This window comes from Pygocentrus nattereri, chromosome 17 (assembly GCF_015220715.1).
Source record: "Pygocentrus nattereri isolate fPygNat1 chromosome 17, fPygNat1.pri, whole genome shotgun sequence".
Lineage (NCBI taxonomy): Eukaryota > Metazoa > Chordata > Actinopteri > Characiformes > Serrasalmidae > Pygocentrus > Pygocentrus nattereri.
In genome coordinates this window covers 6,882,615-6,901,485 of record NC_051227.1, presented here as the reverse complement: position 1 = coordinate 6,901,485, position 18,871 = coordinate 6,882,615, and the positions used below count along the sequence as shown (strand labels likewise).

At 44.8% G+C, this 18,871-nt stretch overlaps 1 protein-coding gene across 6 annotated transcripts in view; it reads left to right on the top strand.

The window, feature by feature from the left end:
* sidt2 (SID1 transmembrane family, member 2) overlaps positions 1-16,719 on the top strand; it is a 35,049-nt gene extending 18,330 nt beyond the window's left edge. For 4 of the 6 annotated variants that reach the window (XM_037546688.1, XM_037546687.1, XM_037546686.1 and 1 more), the window contains 17 exons: positions 163-207; positions 1,004-1,081; positions 1,259-1,315; positions 2,800-2,915; positions 3,879-3,952; positions 4,893-4,959; positions 5,077-5,150; positions 7,246-7,369; positions 8,327-8,444; positions 8,720-8,856; positions 10,874-10,982; positions 12,097-12,173; positions 13,849-13,895; positions 14,023-14,128; positions 15,048-15,158; positions 15,776-15,889; positions 16,121-16,719. In XM_037546688.1, the coding sequence (XP_037402585.1) occupies positions 163-207; positions 1,004-1,081; positions 1,259-1,315; positions 2,800-2,915; positions 3,879-3,952; positions 4,893-4,959; positions 5,077-5,150; positions 7,246-7,369; positions 8,327-8,444; positions 8,720-8,856; positions 10,874-10,982; positions 12,097-12,173; positions 13,849-13,895; positions 14,023-14,128; positions 15,048-15,158; positions 15,776-15,889; positions 16,121-16,183 (1,517 nt within the window). In that variant the 3' untranslated portion in view covers positions 16,184-16,719. The remainder of the gene's footprint in view (positions 1-162; positions 208-1,003; positions 1,082-1,258; positions 1,316-2,799; positions 2,916-3,878; positions 3,953-4,892; positions 4,960-5,076; positions 5,151-7,245; positions 7,370-8,326; positions 8,445-8,719; positions 8,857-10,873; positions 10,983-12,096; positions 12,174-13,848; positions 13,896-14,022; positions 14,129-15,047; positions 15,159-15,775; positions 15,890-16,120) is intronic. The other 2 variants (XM_037546690.1, XM_037546689.1) reach the window with 1 other exon arrangement.
* The last annotated feature ends 2,152 nt before the right edge of the window (positions 16,720-18,871 follow it).

Here is an 18,871-nt window from a genome sequence, read left to right as displayed (position 1 = left end):
AAGGTACACAGTGGAACTCTCTATTAAACGTTGGTGTTAAAGGAAAGTGCATTGTTTGTTAGTTGTTTCTCTTGTGTACCTTTAAAAGTGCTTTTCTTTGTAGACGTCATTTCCGTACAGCAGCTGTGTGTTTGTGTGTGTAATTATGTGTTTATCATGCAGGTAAAGGTCTGACTCCACCCTCTCCATATGAATATGGCTCCTTCGGTGAGTTTTATGTTAACTTTGGGGTTTTTATTTATTTATTTATTTATTGCAGTTGTGTATATACACAGTGTACATTTTACATACACTGCAGTAATTGTAACAGTGATTACAGCACCAATATAAAATAAAATGACAGCAAAACTTTTTGTAGGGTTAGTTTTGAAACGTGGACACAGCAGCAAACAGCATGTCAGTTAAGGTTTAATCTTCAAATACAATCAAAGCAACACAATAAAAGCAGCGCTCTGTAAGATCTGTGGGTGATTTGTTCCCTGTAGGAATAGAAACCACATTGGGTACCATTACAACATCTTAGCAACCACCAGAGATACCATAGTGAACATCTAGCAACACCCTAGCAACCATGTGGAACATCATAGCAGCCACCTAGCAACCACCAAGCGACACCCCAGTGACCACCAAGCAACACCCTAGCAATCACTTGGAAAATTATAGCAACCACCTAGCAACACCCTTGCAACCATCAAAGATGCTATAGTAACCATCAACTAGCGACATCCCAGCAACCACCAGAGATAACCTAGCAACTACCTGGAACATCATAGCAGGCACCTAGCAATGCCCTAGCAACCACCAAAGATACCATAGTAACCACCTGGAACATCACCTAGCAACACCCTAGCAAGCACAAGGGTTGCCATAGCAAACCTGTGCAACTCCCTAGCAATATATATCCCCCCTTTGAGCTTTCTTGTTAGTTGAGCTTCAATAATAGGTGTTAGATCAACAAATTATATTATTATTATTATTATTATTATTATCTCTCTCTCTGTAGCTGATAACGGCAGCACGATGAGTTCGGAGCCGGTCACAGACAGTTTGGCGTCAGCTGAAGGCACTTATGGATACATGGGTATGAAATATTCTCATTAATAATCTCAGACACCACATACAGTATAAACCTGTAACCCTGAACAGCGACTCCTGCACAAGATCAGCGCTGTTAGAGTTCAGAAGCCCCGCCCCCAGCCCCTTATTGGCTGCCCCCATATGTGCTCTGGTCTCTGATTGGTTTATTTTTGTCATTCAGGACAGGAGCCTTTCAAGCGTCGCCCGATCGGCTCACACTACGTAGCCATCCGCTTCGGTGACACGCCCACTCGAGCAGTCGTCCAATCCCAATCTCTCACTGCAAAATCAGCACCGCCAATCACACAGTTCTCTACCAATCCAGAACGATCCTTCAGTGAACGCCGCAGTTTGACCAGATGATCAGAAATAAATCAGAAAAAAAAAAAGAAAAAGAATGAAACAATCAAATTAAGGCATTAGTAATAGATTTTAGGAGATGAGATTTGGATCAGATGGCAAATCAATGTAGATTGACCAAAAAATACAAGACTGAAAAATACAAGACTGTGATTTGTGATGATCATTAAAACGATGAAAGCGTGAGACCCTCTGAGCGAAATCAGCTAAAAACATAAAATTGGCCTGTCACTCAAAAATAACCAAATGTATTATTTAACTATTATTTGACTCTCTCTCTCTCTCTCTCTCTCTCTCTCTCTCTCTCTCTCTCTCTCTCTCTCTCTCTTGCTCTGTGTCTCTCTCTCGCTCTCTGTCTCTCTCTCTCTCGCTCTCTGTCTCTCTCGCTCTCTGTCTCTCTCTCTCTCGCTCTCTTTCTCTCTCTCGCTCTGTGTCTCTCTCTCGCTCTGTGTCTCTCTCTCTCTCTCTCTCTCGCTCTCGCTCTCGCTCTCTTTCTCTCTCTTGCTCTGTGTCTCTCTCTCGCTCTGTGTCTCTCTCTCCTCTCTCTCTCTCTCTCTCTCTCTCTCTCCTCTCTCTCTCTCTCTCTCTCTCTCTCTCTCGCTCTCTCGCTCTCTCTCTCTCTCTCGCTCTCTCTCGCTCTCTCGCTCTCGCTCGCTCGCTCTCTTGCTCTGTGTCTCTCTCTCGCTCTCTGTCTCGCTCGCTCTCTTGCTCTGTGTCTCTCTCTCGCTCTCTGTCTCTCTCTCTCTCGCTCTCTGTCTCTCTCGCTCTCTGTCTCTCTCTCTCTCGCTCTCTTTCTCTCTCTCGCTCTGTGTCTCTCTCTCGCTCTGTGTCTCTCTCTCTCTCTCTCTCTCGCTCTCGCTCTCGCTCTCTTTCTCTCTCTTGCTCTGTGTCTCTCTCTCGCTCTGTGTCTCTCTCTCCTCTCTCTCTCTCTCTCTCTCTCTCTCCTCTCTCTCTCTCTCTCTCTCTCGCTCTCTCGCTCTCTCGCTCTCTCGCTCTCTCTCTCTCTCTCGCTCTCTCTCGCTCTCTCGCTCTCGCTCGCTCGCTCTCTTGCTCTGTGTCTCTCTCTCGCTCTCTGTCTCTCGCTCTCTGTCTCTCTCTCTCTCGCTCTCTGTCTCTCTCTCTCTCGCTCTGTGTCTCTCTCTCGCTCTGTGTCTCTCTCGCTCTCTCTCTCGCTCTCTCTCTTGCTCTGTGTCTCTCTCTCGCTCTGTGTCTCTCTCTCCTCTCTCTCTCTCTCTCTCTCTCTCTCTCGCTCTCTCTCTTGCTCTCTGTCTCTGTCTTGCGCTCTCTCTCGCTCTGTCGCTCTCTGTCTCACTCTCTGTCTGTCTCTCTCGCTCTCTGTCTCTCTGTCTGTCTCTCTCTCAGAGCGGTCCATGGACACGGTGGGTCGTTGTCGGCAGGAGTCTTTGAGCTCAGTAGAGGAAGACGATTACGATACACTGGCCGACATCGACTCCGACAAGAACATCGTCCGCACTAAGGTCAGTGCATTGGGTCAAAAGCAGAACTTCTCAACAAAATGAAATAAAAAAAGTAAATAAATAAAATTAATTAATTACAAATGAATAAATTTTAAAAAGATCCATTGTAGTTTGATTGTACCTTAAATGCCTGAATGATTTTGGTCGTTATTGTCACTTTGATTGTTTTTAAAAATGCACTGAACACGTTTTCACAAGTCTGTGACGTATACGTTTGTCTATATATAAACTTTTCTTACTTAACTGATCACTTTTATGATTAAACTTACTTTTACCGTTTGATTTTCTTACACATTATCAGTCCCTTTTTCCTGCATCAACTCGGGCACCCTCAATGCTCCAGGGCCAAATCATAAGGCAAATTATTCAGTAGCTGCACGAAATAAATGCACATTTTATTTTACTCATTTATTTATTTTAAAAGCTCCTCTCAAATGAACAGATCATGTGTTTTATGATCTCAACATATCACTATATCCTTATAATTTACTGCTGAAAGCCAAAAATCTCAGACGCTCTTTGTGTTATTTTCTAAAAGTGATGTTTCCAGAGCAGATCACTGAAGAGACGCCGTCTGTTTATAGTTTAGAGCCCAGATTTGGGGAAAAACGGGTCGACTTTCAGTAGAAAAACAAACTGAGTTCAGCTTCTTTTATTATAAGGGTTTAAAATGACATCACCGTCTATTAGACTGGAGAGAAGAGCTACAGCCTCACACGACGCCCAGCTTCTGAATGGAGCTCATGAAATATGAAAGTTATGAAGAACATGACGAGGTGTGGTTTGGAACCACCGGTGGTCCCGAGGAGTTTAAGAGGCTGCGTAGAGGTTGATTGATCGATGAATTTTTCTCTCAGACAGTTAACAACACATGTAATATGACTGGAAGTTTTCATGCTCCTATAAATGTGTGTGTGTGTGTGTGTGTGTGTGTGTGTGTGTGTGTGTGTGTCGTCCCTGCAGAAGTACCTGTGTGTGTCTGATCTGGCTCGTAAAGACAAGCGCGTCCTGAACAAGAAATACCAGATCTACTTCTGGTGAGTCTGTGCCGATGTTTATAAGATGATCTGCCTTTTTTACAGTATCTTATAAACACAGTGACTGCGGGTGTTTGTATTGCTGTACCAAACGTCCTCACAAGGCACTTAAAACAGCATCTATTTAGTGGATTAATGCCTGAAAATAAAAAGTATAGCTGGGCAGTTTGTGGATATTTATTGTTATTGTGATAAATTTAGTCACAGAAAGCTTTTCTGAGCGTATCCCTGACATCGTTAGCGTTAAAAACACTTCCCAACTGCATGTTTCCTCATAAGGGAGGAAAGTTAGTCCTGTTTATGTGGATTTGGTGCAGCGCAGTGTGTGAGATGTTGAGCGCAGATCACTGTATTGATAGTTTTTGATAGTACATTATTTTTTAAATGTGGTGCCGCTTTATTTTTTCCATCTGGTCAGAAAATGAATATCGTGATTATGTATGATGCACACGTGAAGTGGCATATTACGCTTTTGCCATTTTAGAAACCTGCTCTGTTGATCATACTCAACCTGTGAAGCTGTAGAGTAGTCGCATCGTCTTAAAAATCATTTTAAATTGTTTCTTCATAAAAAATTGGCTGTATAGCGTCAACTATGGCTGGGCAATATGCCAGTGTGACAGTTTTGTTATAAAGAGAGCAACATTAGTTCTATTTATCTAAATTTAGTGCCAAATACTGAATAAACATAGTATTTTTCCTAAATGTAGCACTACTGGCTCCATTTTCTCACTTTCAACTGATCAAATGGCTAAAAAAGTACATATGACGTCGTTTATGGATTGAACTATCGCGATATTATGTTTTTGCCATATCGTCCACCTCTAAACCCGAGCGTTCGAGTGGTGGTGTAGCTCTACTGGCTTCTTCCGGCTCAGTCGTCAGTCCAGTGATGTGTTTTTTTCCATGACTTCTCTAGGTGTGTTTTTTTTCTCTGCAGGAACATCTCCACCATCGCGGTGTTCTACGCCCTGCCGGTGATCCAGCTGGTCATCACCTATCAGACGGTCAGTTCTGTCCAGAAGATCGACCTCTTCCTCTCTTCACTCCGACTCTGTGTAATGATGGAAACATCTGTCTGTGGTGTTGAGACTCTCTTCATTCATTTGTATGTGTATTAATAGGTTGTCAATGTGACGGGAAACCAAGACATCTGCTACTACAACTTCCTGTGCGCCCATCCTCTCGGGGCTCTGAGGTGAGCGACCGACTGTCTGTGCACCGAGGACGTCAGTATAAATCTCCAAAGTGGTGACTTTACAAGGGACTTCAATAAATAAATAAATAAATAAATAATATTTATTTCATAGAGCCGTATAGTACAGTCATGTGCTAAAGTCTGTGTACTCTGTTAAAATGGCATTACGCTGATTTTAACACAGGTTAATGCTCAGTTACTGTTTATTGGCTGAATGTTGACATAAAATAAAACATAAAATGTGGCCTGTGCAAAAATTAGGGCTTTTTTTGTTTATATTTATATACCATATTTATTTGGCTTGACTTGAAGCAAAATTAAGCACATAAAATGACATTTTTCAGTTTTTGACATTATTTGAAAAAGCCTGTTTCCCTTTACATTGTGTGTAAATCTCGTGGTGAATGGACCAAAAGAAACGGCCCAAAATGACTTGGAAAGACGTCTGGTTCCATTGACTTCCATTAAAAGTAAAGTAGGTTTCTTCCTTCTCCTGTAAAGTTCCCATTTTGGAGATTCTTCCGACAACAGCGAAATACAAAAGCCTGATCTCTTTCCAGTGTAGTATTACGGTGGTTTTAGTCACAGCACATTTTATTCGTTGGGAGTGACAAGGATGGACAGGATTAGAAATGAGCAGATCAGAGGGACGGTGAAGGTGGAGCAGTTTGGAGATAAAGCCTGAGAGGCCAGGTTGAGATGGTTTGGACATGTGTTGAGGAGGAATAGTGGATATATTGGGCAAAGAATGTTGGAGATGGAGCTTCCGGGTAGAAGGAGAAGAGGTAGACCTCAGAGAAGGTTTATGGATGTAGTGAAGGTGGACATGGAGATGGTTGGTGTGAAAGTAGAGGAGGCAGTGGATAGGGCAAGATGGAGGCAGATGATCCGCTGTGGCGACCCCTAAAGGGAGCAGCCCGAAGAAGAAGAAGAGTCACAGCACATTTTATATTTAGTATTTTCATCGTTAAATTCAGCACATAAAAAGAAATCGGGCAGTAATATTAGCAGCAAATGTCATATTTAAGTGTGTTCTCTGAATTCAGTGTGTTTGACGGGACATTGTCCAACGCAGTGGTGAACCTCTGAGGGGGGAAAATTAAATATACAGGATCCGAACGGTCATGAAAATCCTGGAAAAGTCATGAAAAATAGACATTTGGTTTTCCACACCTAGAGAAGTCATGGAAAATAATAAGTGCTTGAAACGTCATGGAAGTTTTTCCACATGCGTTTCGTTGTCTGATGCACTGACGGCTGTTTAAATTCAGTATTGTAGTATTTTCAGACATATCACGGTATCGTGTTATCAGGTGATATTAAAGTTTAGCATTAATAGAGTTAATTAACTCAGTTTTCCTCATTTTTATGGAATTTATGCAAGTGAGCTAAATGTAAACTGCGCCCCATGAGTAAATTTAATGTTCCTTATGTGAAATACATCGCTGAAAATATCAGTAAAACAGGGAATGTGTTGTATCGCGGTGTACCGGTATGAATGATGTATCGTCCAGCACTGTGCTGAATGTTTGCCATGGAAATTGAATTTTATGGCATAGAAAAGTCACGAAATTCCACTGTTTAAAGCCGTGTGTCAAACACAGATCGGGCCCACGGCGCATTCCTCTCCGGCCGGCAGAGTGTTTCAATTTTCTGTTGATATAAGCTGGTTTCACAGCGCCACACTACAGTCCCCAGCATGCACTGCGGCATAACGGCATTCCGACTCTCCTACTCGCAACAGCAATCTATGGGACAGCGGTTTAGCCTCAGTTCTACACAGTTACACACCAGTCATCACCAAACACTGCCTGCATTTCAGTGTAAACGCCCGTCGGCTCAGCAGCTCAGAAACCGAGCAGGAGAGGCAATGAGCTCGTGGCAAAGGGACGATGCAGGGTGTTCAGTTCCAGCGGACAGGCTGTAGAAGACTGAGCTCCTGGGGACGTGTAGTTTGGATTGGTTGATTTTTAACGTGGCCCTTTCAGTGGTTGAGTTCACACCCCTGGTTTAAAAGGTGTCCGAGCCCGGAGTCTAAGAACAACATCAGAGCAGAAGAATGCTAACTCGTCTGCGTTTGTGTCTGCGTCTGTAGTTCCTTCAACAACATCCTGAGTAACCTTGGTTACGTGATGCTGGGGCTGCTGTTCTTACTGATTGTGCTGCAGAGGGACATCCTGCACAACCGCGCTCTGATGCGCAATGACATCACAGCACTGGTGAGACAAACAGCCACACCAGCTACTCACCAGCTCTCTGTCGATCAACCACACTCACAGTCTTCCCTCATTAAACATAAACATTCTGTTCATCTCTCTCTCTCTCTCTGTCTCTCTGTCTCTCTGTCTGTCTGTCTGTCTCTCTCTCTCTCTCTCTCTCTCTCTCTCTCTCTCACGCTCTCTCTCTCTCTCTCTCTCACGCTCTCTCTCACGCTCTCTCGCTCTCTTTCGCTCACTCTCTCTCTCTCTCTCTCTGTCTCTCTGTCTGTCTGTCTGTCTCTCTCTCTCTCTCTCTCTCTCTCTCTCTCTCTCTCTCTCTCACGCTCTCTCTCACGCTCTCTCTCACGCTCTCTCTCACGCTCTCTCTCTCACGCTCTCTCTCACGCTCTCTCGCTCTCTTTCGCTCACTCTCTCTCTCTCTCTCTCTCTCTCTCTCTCTCTCTCTCTCTCTCTCTCTCCCTCTCCCTCCCTCTCTCTCCCTCTCTCCCTCTCCCGCTCTCTCTCCCTCTCTCTTGCTGTCTCTATCTCTTGCTCTCTCCCTCTCTCTCCCTCTCTCTCTCTCTCTCTCTCTCTCTCTCTCTCTCTCTCTCTCTCTCTCTGTCTCTCTCCCTCTCTCTCCCTTCCTCCCGCTCTCCCTCTCCCTCTCTCTCGCCCGCTCTCTCTCTCTCTCTCTCTCTCTCTCTCTCTCTCTCTCTCTCTCTCTCTCTCTCCCGCTCTCTCTTCCTCTCTCCCGCTCTCTCTCGCTCTCTCTCTCCCGCTCTCTCTCTCTCTCTCTCTCTCTCGCCCGCTCTCTCTCTCTCTCTCTCTCTCTCTCTCTCTCTCTCTCTCCCGCTCTCTCTTCCTCTCTCCCGCTCTCTCTCTCTCTCTCTCTCTCTCTCTCTCTCCCTCTCTCTCTCTCTCTCTCTCTCTCTCTCTCTCTCTCTCTCTCTCTCTCTCTCTCTCTCTCTCTTTCTGCAGGAGTGCGGTATCCCAAAGCATTTTGGTCTTTTCTATGCGATGGGAACGGCTCTGATGATGGAGGGGCTGCTGAGCGCCTGTTACCACGTCTGCCCAAACTACACCAACTTCCAGTTCGGTACGCCATGCCGATTCATACTGGACTGGATTCTTGTCTGTGACCTTTATTTAATTTATAACATCTCCAGTAGGTCTTAATCTATAATGAGAGATTATGAAGCTGAAACTACGATTAGGATTACGATGCTAATCATTGCCAAGAATAATTACTAATAATAATAATTAGTGAGTAAAATACTTTTGTTATACTGTTATTAATGGCTTCAGTCAGTATTGGCGCACAGGTTTAAATGGACATTGACCCATGTTTTTTTCTCTCTCTTTGTCGGTCAGATACGTCCTTCATGTATATGATAGCGGGGTTGTGTATGCTGAAGCTGTATCAGAAGAGACACCCGGACATCAACGCCAGCGCCTATACGGCGTACGCCTGCCTGGCTGCGGTCATTTTCTTCTCTGTACTGGGAGTGGTGAGTATATGTATTCACACGTGGAGATTAGTGTTCATACCATGTCAAGATGTGGAGGTGTGTGTGTGTGTGTGTGTGTGTGTGTGTGTGTGTATACACTGCTCAAAACAATAAAGGGAACACTTAAACAACACAATATAACTCCAAGTAAATCAAACTTCTGTGAAATCAAACTGTCCACTTAGGAAGCAACACTGACAAATGGAATAGACAACAGGTGGAAATCGTTGGCAATTAGCAAGACACACTCAATAAAGGAGTGGTTCTGCAGGTGGGGACCACAGACCACTTCTCAGTACCTTTCTGCTTTCTGGCTGATGTTTTGGTCACTTTTGAATGTTGGTGGTGCTTTCACACTCGTGTGGGTTGTAGAGTTCGTCTCATGCTACCACAAGTGGCTCAGGTAGTGCAGCTCATCCAGGATGGCGGATCAATGCGAGCTGTGGCAAGAAGGTTTGCTGTGTCTGTCATGAAAGCAGGTTCACACTGAGCACATGTGACGGACGTGACCGGGTCTGGAGACGCCGTGGAGAGCGATCTGCTGCCTGCAACATCCTTCTGCATGACCGGTTTGGCAGTGGGTCAGTAATGGTGTGGGGTGGCATTTCTTTGGAGGGCCGCACAGCCCTCCATGTGCTCGCCAGAGGTAGCCTGACTGCCATTAGGTACCGAGATGAGATCCTCAGACCCCTTGTGAGACCATATGCTGGTGCGGTTGGCCCTGGGTTCCTCCTAATGCAGGACAATGCTAGACCTCATGTGGCTGGAGTGTGTCAGCAGCTCCTGCAAGATGAAGGCATTGAAGCTATGGACTGGCACGCCCGTTCCCCAGACCTGAATCTGATTGATCACATCTGGGACATCATGTCTCGCTCCATCCACCAACGCCACATTCCACCACAGACTGTCCAGGAGTTGGCGGATGCTTTAGTCCAGGTCTGGGAGGAGATCCCTCAGGAGACCATCCGCCACCTCATCAGGAGCTGCCCAGGCGTTGTAGGGAGGTCATACAGGCACGTGGAGGCCACACACAATACTGAGCCTCATTTTGACTTGTTTTAAGGACATTACATCAAAGCTGGATCAGCCTGTAGTGTGTTTTTCCACTTTAATTTTGTGTGTGACTCCAAATCCAGGCCTCCATTGGTTAATAAATTTGATTTCCATTGATGATTTTATTGTCAGCACATTCAACTTTGTACAGAACAAAGTATTCAATGAGAATATTTCATTCATTCAGATCTAGGATGTGTTATTTGAGTGTTCCCTTTATTTTTTTGAGCAGTGTATACACACACACACATACACACTACAAAGACAAAGTATTGGGACACCCCTCCTAATTATTGAGTCAGCCACACTCATTGCTAACAGTTGTGCAGTGTCCATAGAGGCAGTAGAATAAGTCGTAATGAAGTGCTTCATTCAACACCACAGGAACAGAAATCTCATTCACAGCACACTTAACCCTTTACACACCTAGAACCCACCGGTGGACCCAAAGTGTTACTAAACACTGCTATAACTTTTGAATAGTTCAGCCTGTTTGGTTTGAAATCCCTGTAGTTACTCAACAATAAGCCTTAGTATGTAACAGGACAATAACACCAGCATTCATTACTCAGGTTATCATTATTGTTTACATTTTGCTTAATTATTGTTTATTTTTTTTGTTTGTATTACATTATAAAGAAGAATATTGTTGCTGTCATGTAGTGCGTTTGGTTCATTCACACACACACTTGCTCTCTCACTCTCTCTCTTTCTCTCACTCGCTCTCGCACTCTCTCTCGCTCTCTTTCTCTCTCTCTCTCTCTCTCTCACTCTCGCTGTCTCTTCCTCTCTCTCTCACTCGCTCTCTTTCTCTCTCACTCGCTCTCTTTCTCTCACTTGATCTCGCACTCTCTCACTCGCTCTCTCTCTCTCACACTCGCATTCGCTCTCTCTCTCTCACACTCTCTGTCACTCTCTCGCTCTCTCTCTCTCTCTCTCTCACACTCTCGCTCTCGCTCTGCAGGTGTTTGGTAAGGGTAACACAGCGTTCTGGATTGTGTTCTCGGTCATTCATATCCTGGCCACACTGCTGCTCAGTACTCAGCTCTACTACATGGGCCGCTGGAAGCTCGGTGAGACACACATGATCCACACAGTCGCTCTGACAGACTGTAATACACTACATGACGCGTAGGGGGCGTCATGGCTTCTACTGTTTCATTTAAAAAGCTCTATAATGTTCATATGATCCACACAGTCACTCTGACAGACTGTAATACACTACAGGAAGCGTAGGGGGCGATACGGCTTCTACTGTTTCATTTAAAAAGCTCTATAATGTTCATATGATCCACACAGTCACTCTGACAGACTGTAATACACTACAGGAAGCGTAGGGGGTGATACGGCTTCTACTGTTTCATTTAAAAAGCTCTATAATGTTCATATGATCCACACAGTCTCTCTGACAGACTGTAATACACTACAGGAAGCGTAGGGGGCGATACGGCTTCTACTGTTTCATTTAAAAAGCTCTATAATGTTCATATGATCCACACAGTCGCTCTGACAGACTGTAATACACTACAGGAAGCGTAGGGGGCGATACGGCTTCTACTGTTTCATTTAAAAAGCTCCATAATGTTCATATGATCCACACAGTCGCTCTGACAGACTGTAATACACTACAGGAAGCGTAGGGGGCGATACGGCTTCTACTGTTTCATTTAAAAAGCTCTATAATATTCATATGATCCACACAGTCACTCTGACAGACTGTAATACACTACAGGAAGCGTAGGGGGCGATACGGCTTCTACTGTTTCATTTAAAAAGCTCTATAATGTTCATATGATCCACACAGTCACTCTGACAGACTGTAATACACTACAGGAAGCGTAGGGGGCGACATGGCTTCTACTGTTTCATTTAAAAAGCTCTATAATGTTCATATGATCCACACAGTCGCTCTGACAGACTGTAATACACTACAGGAAGCGTAGGGGGCGACATGGCTTCTACTGTTTCATTTAAAAAGCTCTATAATGTTCATATGATCCACACAGCCGCTCTGACAGACTAATACACTACAGGAAGCGTAGGGGGCGATATAAATAAAGAAGTAAATTAACAGAGTAACAGTTTAAGTGATTTTTAGAAAGAATGGTTAGTTGCTGCTGTACTGAACAGTGATAGCAGAACAATAACCGAACACAGCAGGTTGACTGTTTGTGTTCTGTGTTCTAGACTCTGGAATCCTGCGCAGGATGCTGTATGTGATCTACACTGACTGCGTTCGCCAGTGCAGCGGACCCATGTACATAGTGAGTAGAAAGGACACGTTCACTTTCTGCATCTCTCCCAAACCTCATTTTTTAATATATACAGTCAGTCCCAGTTACTGCTGACACCCTTTTTACATTTGGTAGAAGTTCAGTCAAAAGCCAGTTTTAAAGGTCCATATCATGGAAAAACAAAGTGCCGTTCATTCTGCAGTACGTATAAGCCACTTTTCCACTGCATTGTACTTGACTTGCCTCGACTCGACGCAGTCTGACTTGTCTTGTTTGGTTTTCCAATACGAAAATCTGTTCCCGGGTACCAGATTCCCAGGCGAGCTGAGCCAATACTGAAAGGCGACGTATAAACACTCTGGACTGACACATGGTCCGAGAGAATTGCTAAACACATGGTAACCTGGTAGCTAACGTTAGCGCTGTCATTACCCGGCAACCCGTTTGGACCATGCATGTCGCAGTGAGTACTGAGCTTCCTCAGGTTGGTTGCTTTTTGAAGGCAGCGTAGATGCACCATCACCTTCGTTAAAGACTAAAAACTGTTTAAAACAACCAGAGCCGTAGTGAACGTCCCCGGAGGACACGTGCTTATTTTTAGAGCGAGGAGGACGATCAGCTGGGCAGAAACTCTTCACGGTTGGAGATCTTCAATCTTCAGCAGACGGTGACCAGCATGACCATTTCAGGATCATGAAGGCTCCAAAAAACCTTAGACGCTGTGTTCACGCTACACAAAGCATTTGGGAAGAAAAAGCAATGCTAAAGCCTCTTCTGTCCTCCAACCGTAATTGTAGGTAGTGCAATGAGCTTCATCTCCACTGTTACGTCTAGGTTGCGTTCCCACAGCAGGTAACAGTGGCCCAAATCTGATTTTCCCACCAAAGCAGGTTTTTCTGTTTGGCTGTTCACATGGTCTTTAAACGTGGTCTGTATGTGACAGTCTGAACAGATCAGCTACTAAACTGAGCCGCATGCGTGAAAGAACGGAGCGTCACGCGGCTCGTCCAGAGGTAAACAATCACAACCGCCAACGAACGCCAGGCGCTCCCAGAGGTTCGTGTCCTCGGATTCTTTAAACTTTGCTTTCAGACTTTTAAGTGTACTCTGACGCTGCGGAGTCGTTCGCCTACATTTCCTCTTAAAATCTCTTTGAACACAGAGCTGCTTGAATAAGTCTCATCTAATATTTTGTACAGAAACATCAGCCCAGGTGTTTATTAAGATTAAGTGACCCTTATTTAACCCATCTGTGTAGTGAAACACCACACACACACTAGGGGGCAGTGAGCACACTTGCCCAGAGTGGTGGGCAGCCCAATCCACAGCAGTTGGGGGTTGGGTGTCTTGCTCAAGGGCACTTCAGTCACGTACTGTCAGCTCCGGGGATCGAACCAGCGACCTTCTGGTCACACCACCTACTCTATGAGTCTCAGCAGCGCAAAATGAGTTGGACTGACGTAAAAGTCGCTCTGAATTCCGATCTGGCTGTTCTGAGTCACACTGCCGCAGATCGGATACGGCTCGGATTTCAGTTCCACATATGTTTATCTGTTCACACTGACACACATCCGAGTCACACATGAGGGAAAAGATCGGATTCGGGCCGCTTTTACCTGCTGAGTGGGCGAAGCCATAGTGGAGGGTCTGGAAAGAACCTTATGAGGGGAGGCGAATGTCTAATGTGTCTCGTTTCTTCTGTAAGGATCGAATGGTGCTGCTGGTGATGGGCAACATCGTTAACTGGTCTCTGTAAGTGCTGCATCTCCACCGCGCACACACGAGTAACAGATAGTGGAGTTTTGTTTGATGTTAATTTTATCCTGATTATTGTTTACATGCATCCTAAAGGTGTGTTTACTCTGATCTGTGCACTCAGGGCGGCGTACGGACTCATTAAAAGGCCGAACGACTTCGCCTCGTACCTCTTGGCGATCGCCATCTGCAACCTGCTGCTGTACTTCGCCTTCTACATCATCATGAAGGTAAACGAGTTAATAAACCTGATTCCCAGACAGTTCCACACCTCAGGTGGTCCAGTTTGGCTTCTGCACCAGTGTGTTTATTCAGGGTGAGTTGAGACTGTTAGTTTGTATTGTGTTTGTTTGTTTGTTGTATTTAGTGTGTAGTTTGTACGTACACACTCTGCGTTGGACGTGTAAAAGTGAATAAAAGTTAATACTGGTGTGATATGAATTTGGCCCGTAACCATGGATACCGTGATGAGCCCACAAACGGCGCCGTCCCCGAAGCAACATAAACATGCAGAGGAGGGTAAAGTTCAGCTCCTCACTGCTGGGCTTTAGTTACGTTTAGGGATCATACGCCTTCAAAGAGGGGGGCAATTATTTATTATCACCCCCCCCCTAATACCTAATAAGATGAAGTCAGATTTTCTCCAGATTCTTGTTCGAATTTTCCCGTTCCACCTTAAATGGAGCAGCAGGTACATTGTGCTGCCTCTGGCGTCAGAACTGTTGGACTATTTAAGGTGGAACGGGAGAGTTAGCTTGATAGCTACTGAGATATTAGTGTACTAATGATTTTTTTTTTCCAGCTTGTTATGAAGAAAAATGACCAAAAAACACTGAAACAACATTAAAACTAATACAGTCATCAGATTTAAACTGAGAAAATCCTCACATCTGTGTTTCTTTGGTCTCCTGTGCAGCCAGTTTGTCTTTTTTCTCATATCTCTCTGTTTGGAGACTCTGAAAAACCTCCGTTTGGAGGGTCATGTAGCCCCAACTCTTCACCCCACCCCTCTATCTCAGCAAGACACCCCACCCCGTGACATGAGGGGTAGGGTTGAGAGGTAGGGGCGAGGGGTGAAATGGGATCGGGCCTAAAGCTGGGGTCCTAGCTAGCTAAATATCCGGTTCTGTACTGTGTGATTGTGTGCAGCTGCGGAGCGGAGAGCGGATCCGCTGTTTGGCGCTGGTGTGTATCCTCTTCACCGCTGTGGTTTGGGGCTTCGCGCTCTTCTTTTTCTTCCAGGGACTCAGTACCTGGCAGGTGAGTCTCTCTCACTCACACACACACACACACACACACACACACACACACACACACACACACACACACACACCTGCTATATGTATTCCTATACTTGCGAGATCTTGACCTGGTTCCGGTGACGCCGCTCCGTAGACCAGTTTTAGGACTCTCTGAGAAATTACACCAAAAGGGACTTCAGTGCTGTAAACATTAACCGGACAGAGGAGCACATTTCATAAAGGAAACTGTTTATTTAGTTTTTCTATTACAGACATTAGAACAGTCTGAAGCTCCAGCCTTTAAAACACTGCGGTAAATAAAGTGATGAATCTAATCAGCAGTTCTGTTGTATGATGTTGTGTATATCTATCTCACTCTCTCTCTCTCTCTCTCTCTCTCTCTCTCTCTCTCTCTTTCTCTTTCTCTTTCTCTTTCTCTCTCTCTCTCTCTCTCTCTCTCTCTCTCTCTCTCTCTCTCTCTCTCTCTCTTTCTCTCTCTCTCTCTCTCTCTCTCTTTCTCTTTCTCTCTCTCTCTCTCTCTCTCTCTCTTTCTCTTTCTCTCTCTCTCTCTCTCTCTCTCTCTCTCTCTCTCTCTCTCTCTCTCTCTCTCTCTCTCTCTCTCTCTCTCCTGTGTAGAAAACCCCGGCCGAGTCTCGTGAGCACAATCGGGACTGTATCCTCCTTTCATTCTTTGACGATCATGACATCTGGCACTTCCTGTCATCCATCGCGATGTTCGGCTCCTTCCTGGTGAGTCCGCGGCTTGTTCCGTGTGCGGATACACGTTACACACAGTAAAAATTCCGAGAGTTTTGTTAGCTGGCAGCGGTTTTGCAGGCCAGCTCGTTTTGCTTGTGTTACAGACTTTCGGACATTAACAGAGCGCAGACCAGAGGCGGTGTGTGTATCAACTCGCCTGTTAAAATATTAGTAAACAGACGTGAAGGTTAATGCTTGTTTACACGTCTGTGCTCCTCTCAGGTGCTCCTGACGATGGACGATGACCTGGACACCGTCCAGAGAGACAAGATCTACGTCTTCTAACTCCTTTTCTAGCCAATCACTGCACAAACCTGCGGCGTTCGCTGCCCAGAGGGCGGGTGGACCGGACCTGAGCGGACGGAGCCGGACCGAGCGAGCCGGGGGCTCTGCGTAGAACAGGACACTGAATGTGCCGATCATATCCGCCTGGTTCACTTTGCACCTGCTGGAGCTCGTCCTGTTGTCGCCGTAGTAACGGTCACTGTCTCCATGACGCTGTGTCTTTCGAAATGATGGTCAACGGTTCAAATCGAGAAAAATCAGACCTGCCATGCAAACGTCAATGCATTTTGTAAATCCAGTGCTGCGTGTTTGAGGGTGTGTGTGTGCGTGTGTGTGTGTGCGCACGTGTCCAGTCGACTTGTGGCCTTCCATGTTTCTATTCGGGGTCCTGTGGGGTTTAACTGATCACAGAAGAATTACTGTAGCTGTTCAGCCTTTCAGATGATGATAAAGGTGGTGGAATCGATTTGCACTGTAAAAATGCTTTTAAGAAAAAGATGTTACAGAATAAAGTATTTGTATGTTTTTCAATACTGTTCACGTTTCCACGTGAGCTTTTTTACATCTTATGCTGGATACAGTTAAGGATATTATTAAAGCGATAGTTTGGCGGCTGATTTCAGCCTCGTAAAAAGTCGATTGTCTAGAGACATTTTAAAGGAAACTTTCCTGCCAGAGATGCGAGAAAAGCGGCTATAGCTGAATAGCTGAATTATAGATTTCATTTCTATATTTTAATTCTATACTAGAACATCAACGCACACAAACGCATTTACAGCCAAAATGATAAAACACGTTGGCCTCAGCTCACTTTTAACTGTCCAGTGGTTCAGGGACCTCAAATAGACTTGCTGCTCCTTTGATTTATGTATACAGTGGACAAAGTAACTTTTCAGTTTCAGTTCTTATTCGCTGGGTTAGGGTTAGAGGCAGGAAGGCAATAGCTTTGGTTTAGGCTTTCCCAAAGTGGGTGCCACTAAATACTTCGCTAAAACTTGGAATTTACCTCTCAAACTTGCTTGGATTCAAAACACTTCGGCTGTTATTCGCCAACCTTTCTGAAGAAGTTTTAAGCAGTTACGCGTTTAAGAACAGACTTGGGAAGATGTTGGAGGAGGAGGCCCGTTGATTGGCTGGTGTCCTTGTGTTTTTGTAAGTTAGGCTAATACGCAGCTACCAGTCTGATGTAATCTAATCGGCTTCGTCCCCGTTTTCTGAATTTGACAGTAAAAGATGAAGTAAATTGTTGCCAACAAAGTTTAAAACACTCCCGGTCTTAACCCTGTGTGGTGTTGGATGTTTTAGTCGCTCAGTGGTCTGGTGGACTCCCCACATTATTGTTTTTTAAAATCAATACAGTCCCAATTTATGTAGAAATACCAGATGTTTAAAATATCACAAGTGTCCAGTGTAAGGTTCTTTAGCAGCTGTAGCCAGTCAGCAGCCTGTCCATGTTATCCACCCTCACACACACACTAACAGCAGGCCATGTAGGAGGAGAAAGAGTGAAGGACACAGCACCTCCACACCTTTACTCCCCACAGGTTCAGCCCAACACCACATGTGTAATATAGATGTGTGGGGGGTGAACAGAGTGAAGCTCTGAAATTGGGTTATTTTATGTTCTTCACAGAAAATGAATGAGAAAAATCTGAGGCTGAAATAATAATAAATCATCATTTTTTCTTCTGGTAAACAGTGAAAACGAGTGCCACTGACCTGAACACCACACAAGGGTTAAAACTCTCAGGAAGTCTGTCGGTCAGCTGTGTTTTTCTTTTATTTCCACTTAACATTTGGCCATGAGCCCAACTGGCCATATTTAATATGCCAGTACTCCAACAGCAAAATAGGCACCAAATATTTGAACTATTCATAAATAATTTTAAATAAAAACAAATTATTTTATATAAGACAAGGAGCCACATTAGCAAGAGAGAACAGTTAAACCTCTAAGTGTCCTCGGGAGGTTTTAAAACCCTGCCTATTTGCTTGACTAGATACCAGGCATATTCTGTGTAACCGCTGCAGAGCCGGTTTATGACGAGCCTGGCCGCTTCCTGTTTCCTACATTATATCAAAAGCGTGACTGCAAAACAGCAGAGGGCGCCCACGAGCGAGTCCTCAATGAATGGGAGTGAAGGGAGCTCAACGGCTAAAAATGAGAAGTTACAATAGTCTCTAATCACTTGCCCAGAACGTTTCTTTCATTTTAGAAAGTAGAAAGAAGGATGTATTTCACTAAAAAAAACTAAGAAAACTTTGAGTGCTCTACTGAGTGCTGATTGGTTGGCGAGCGGAGCAGCTCATTGGCTGTTCGCGCTCGCTGACGTCATGAACGTTCATTAGGCGCCGTTTGAAGTTCTTATAACTCGAGTTTAAAAACTATGATTTTGCTCAAACGCTCCATATCAACCCCTTCATATCAGACTCACTCGGGAGCGCCCCCTAATGTTTGCAAAACTGGAATACATTACAGGGCGGGAATTCTCCTCTCTACAAGTTCTCTGACTGCTGGCCAATGGATTGTTATTGGAGGAAAGGACTTGGAGCAATGTTGCAATGCATGCTGGGGACTTTAGTGCAGCTTAGGGTGAAACGGGCACATATGAACAGAAAATTACAATAACTTCACAGGCCTGTTTTGACCTGGGGGCCTCGCGTTTGCCCCATGGGGTTGAAAGTCAA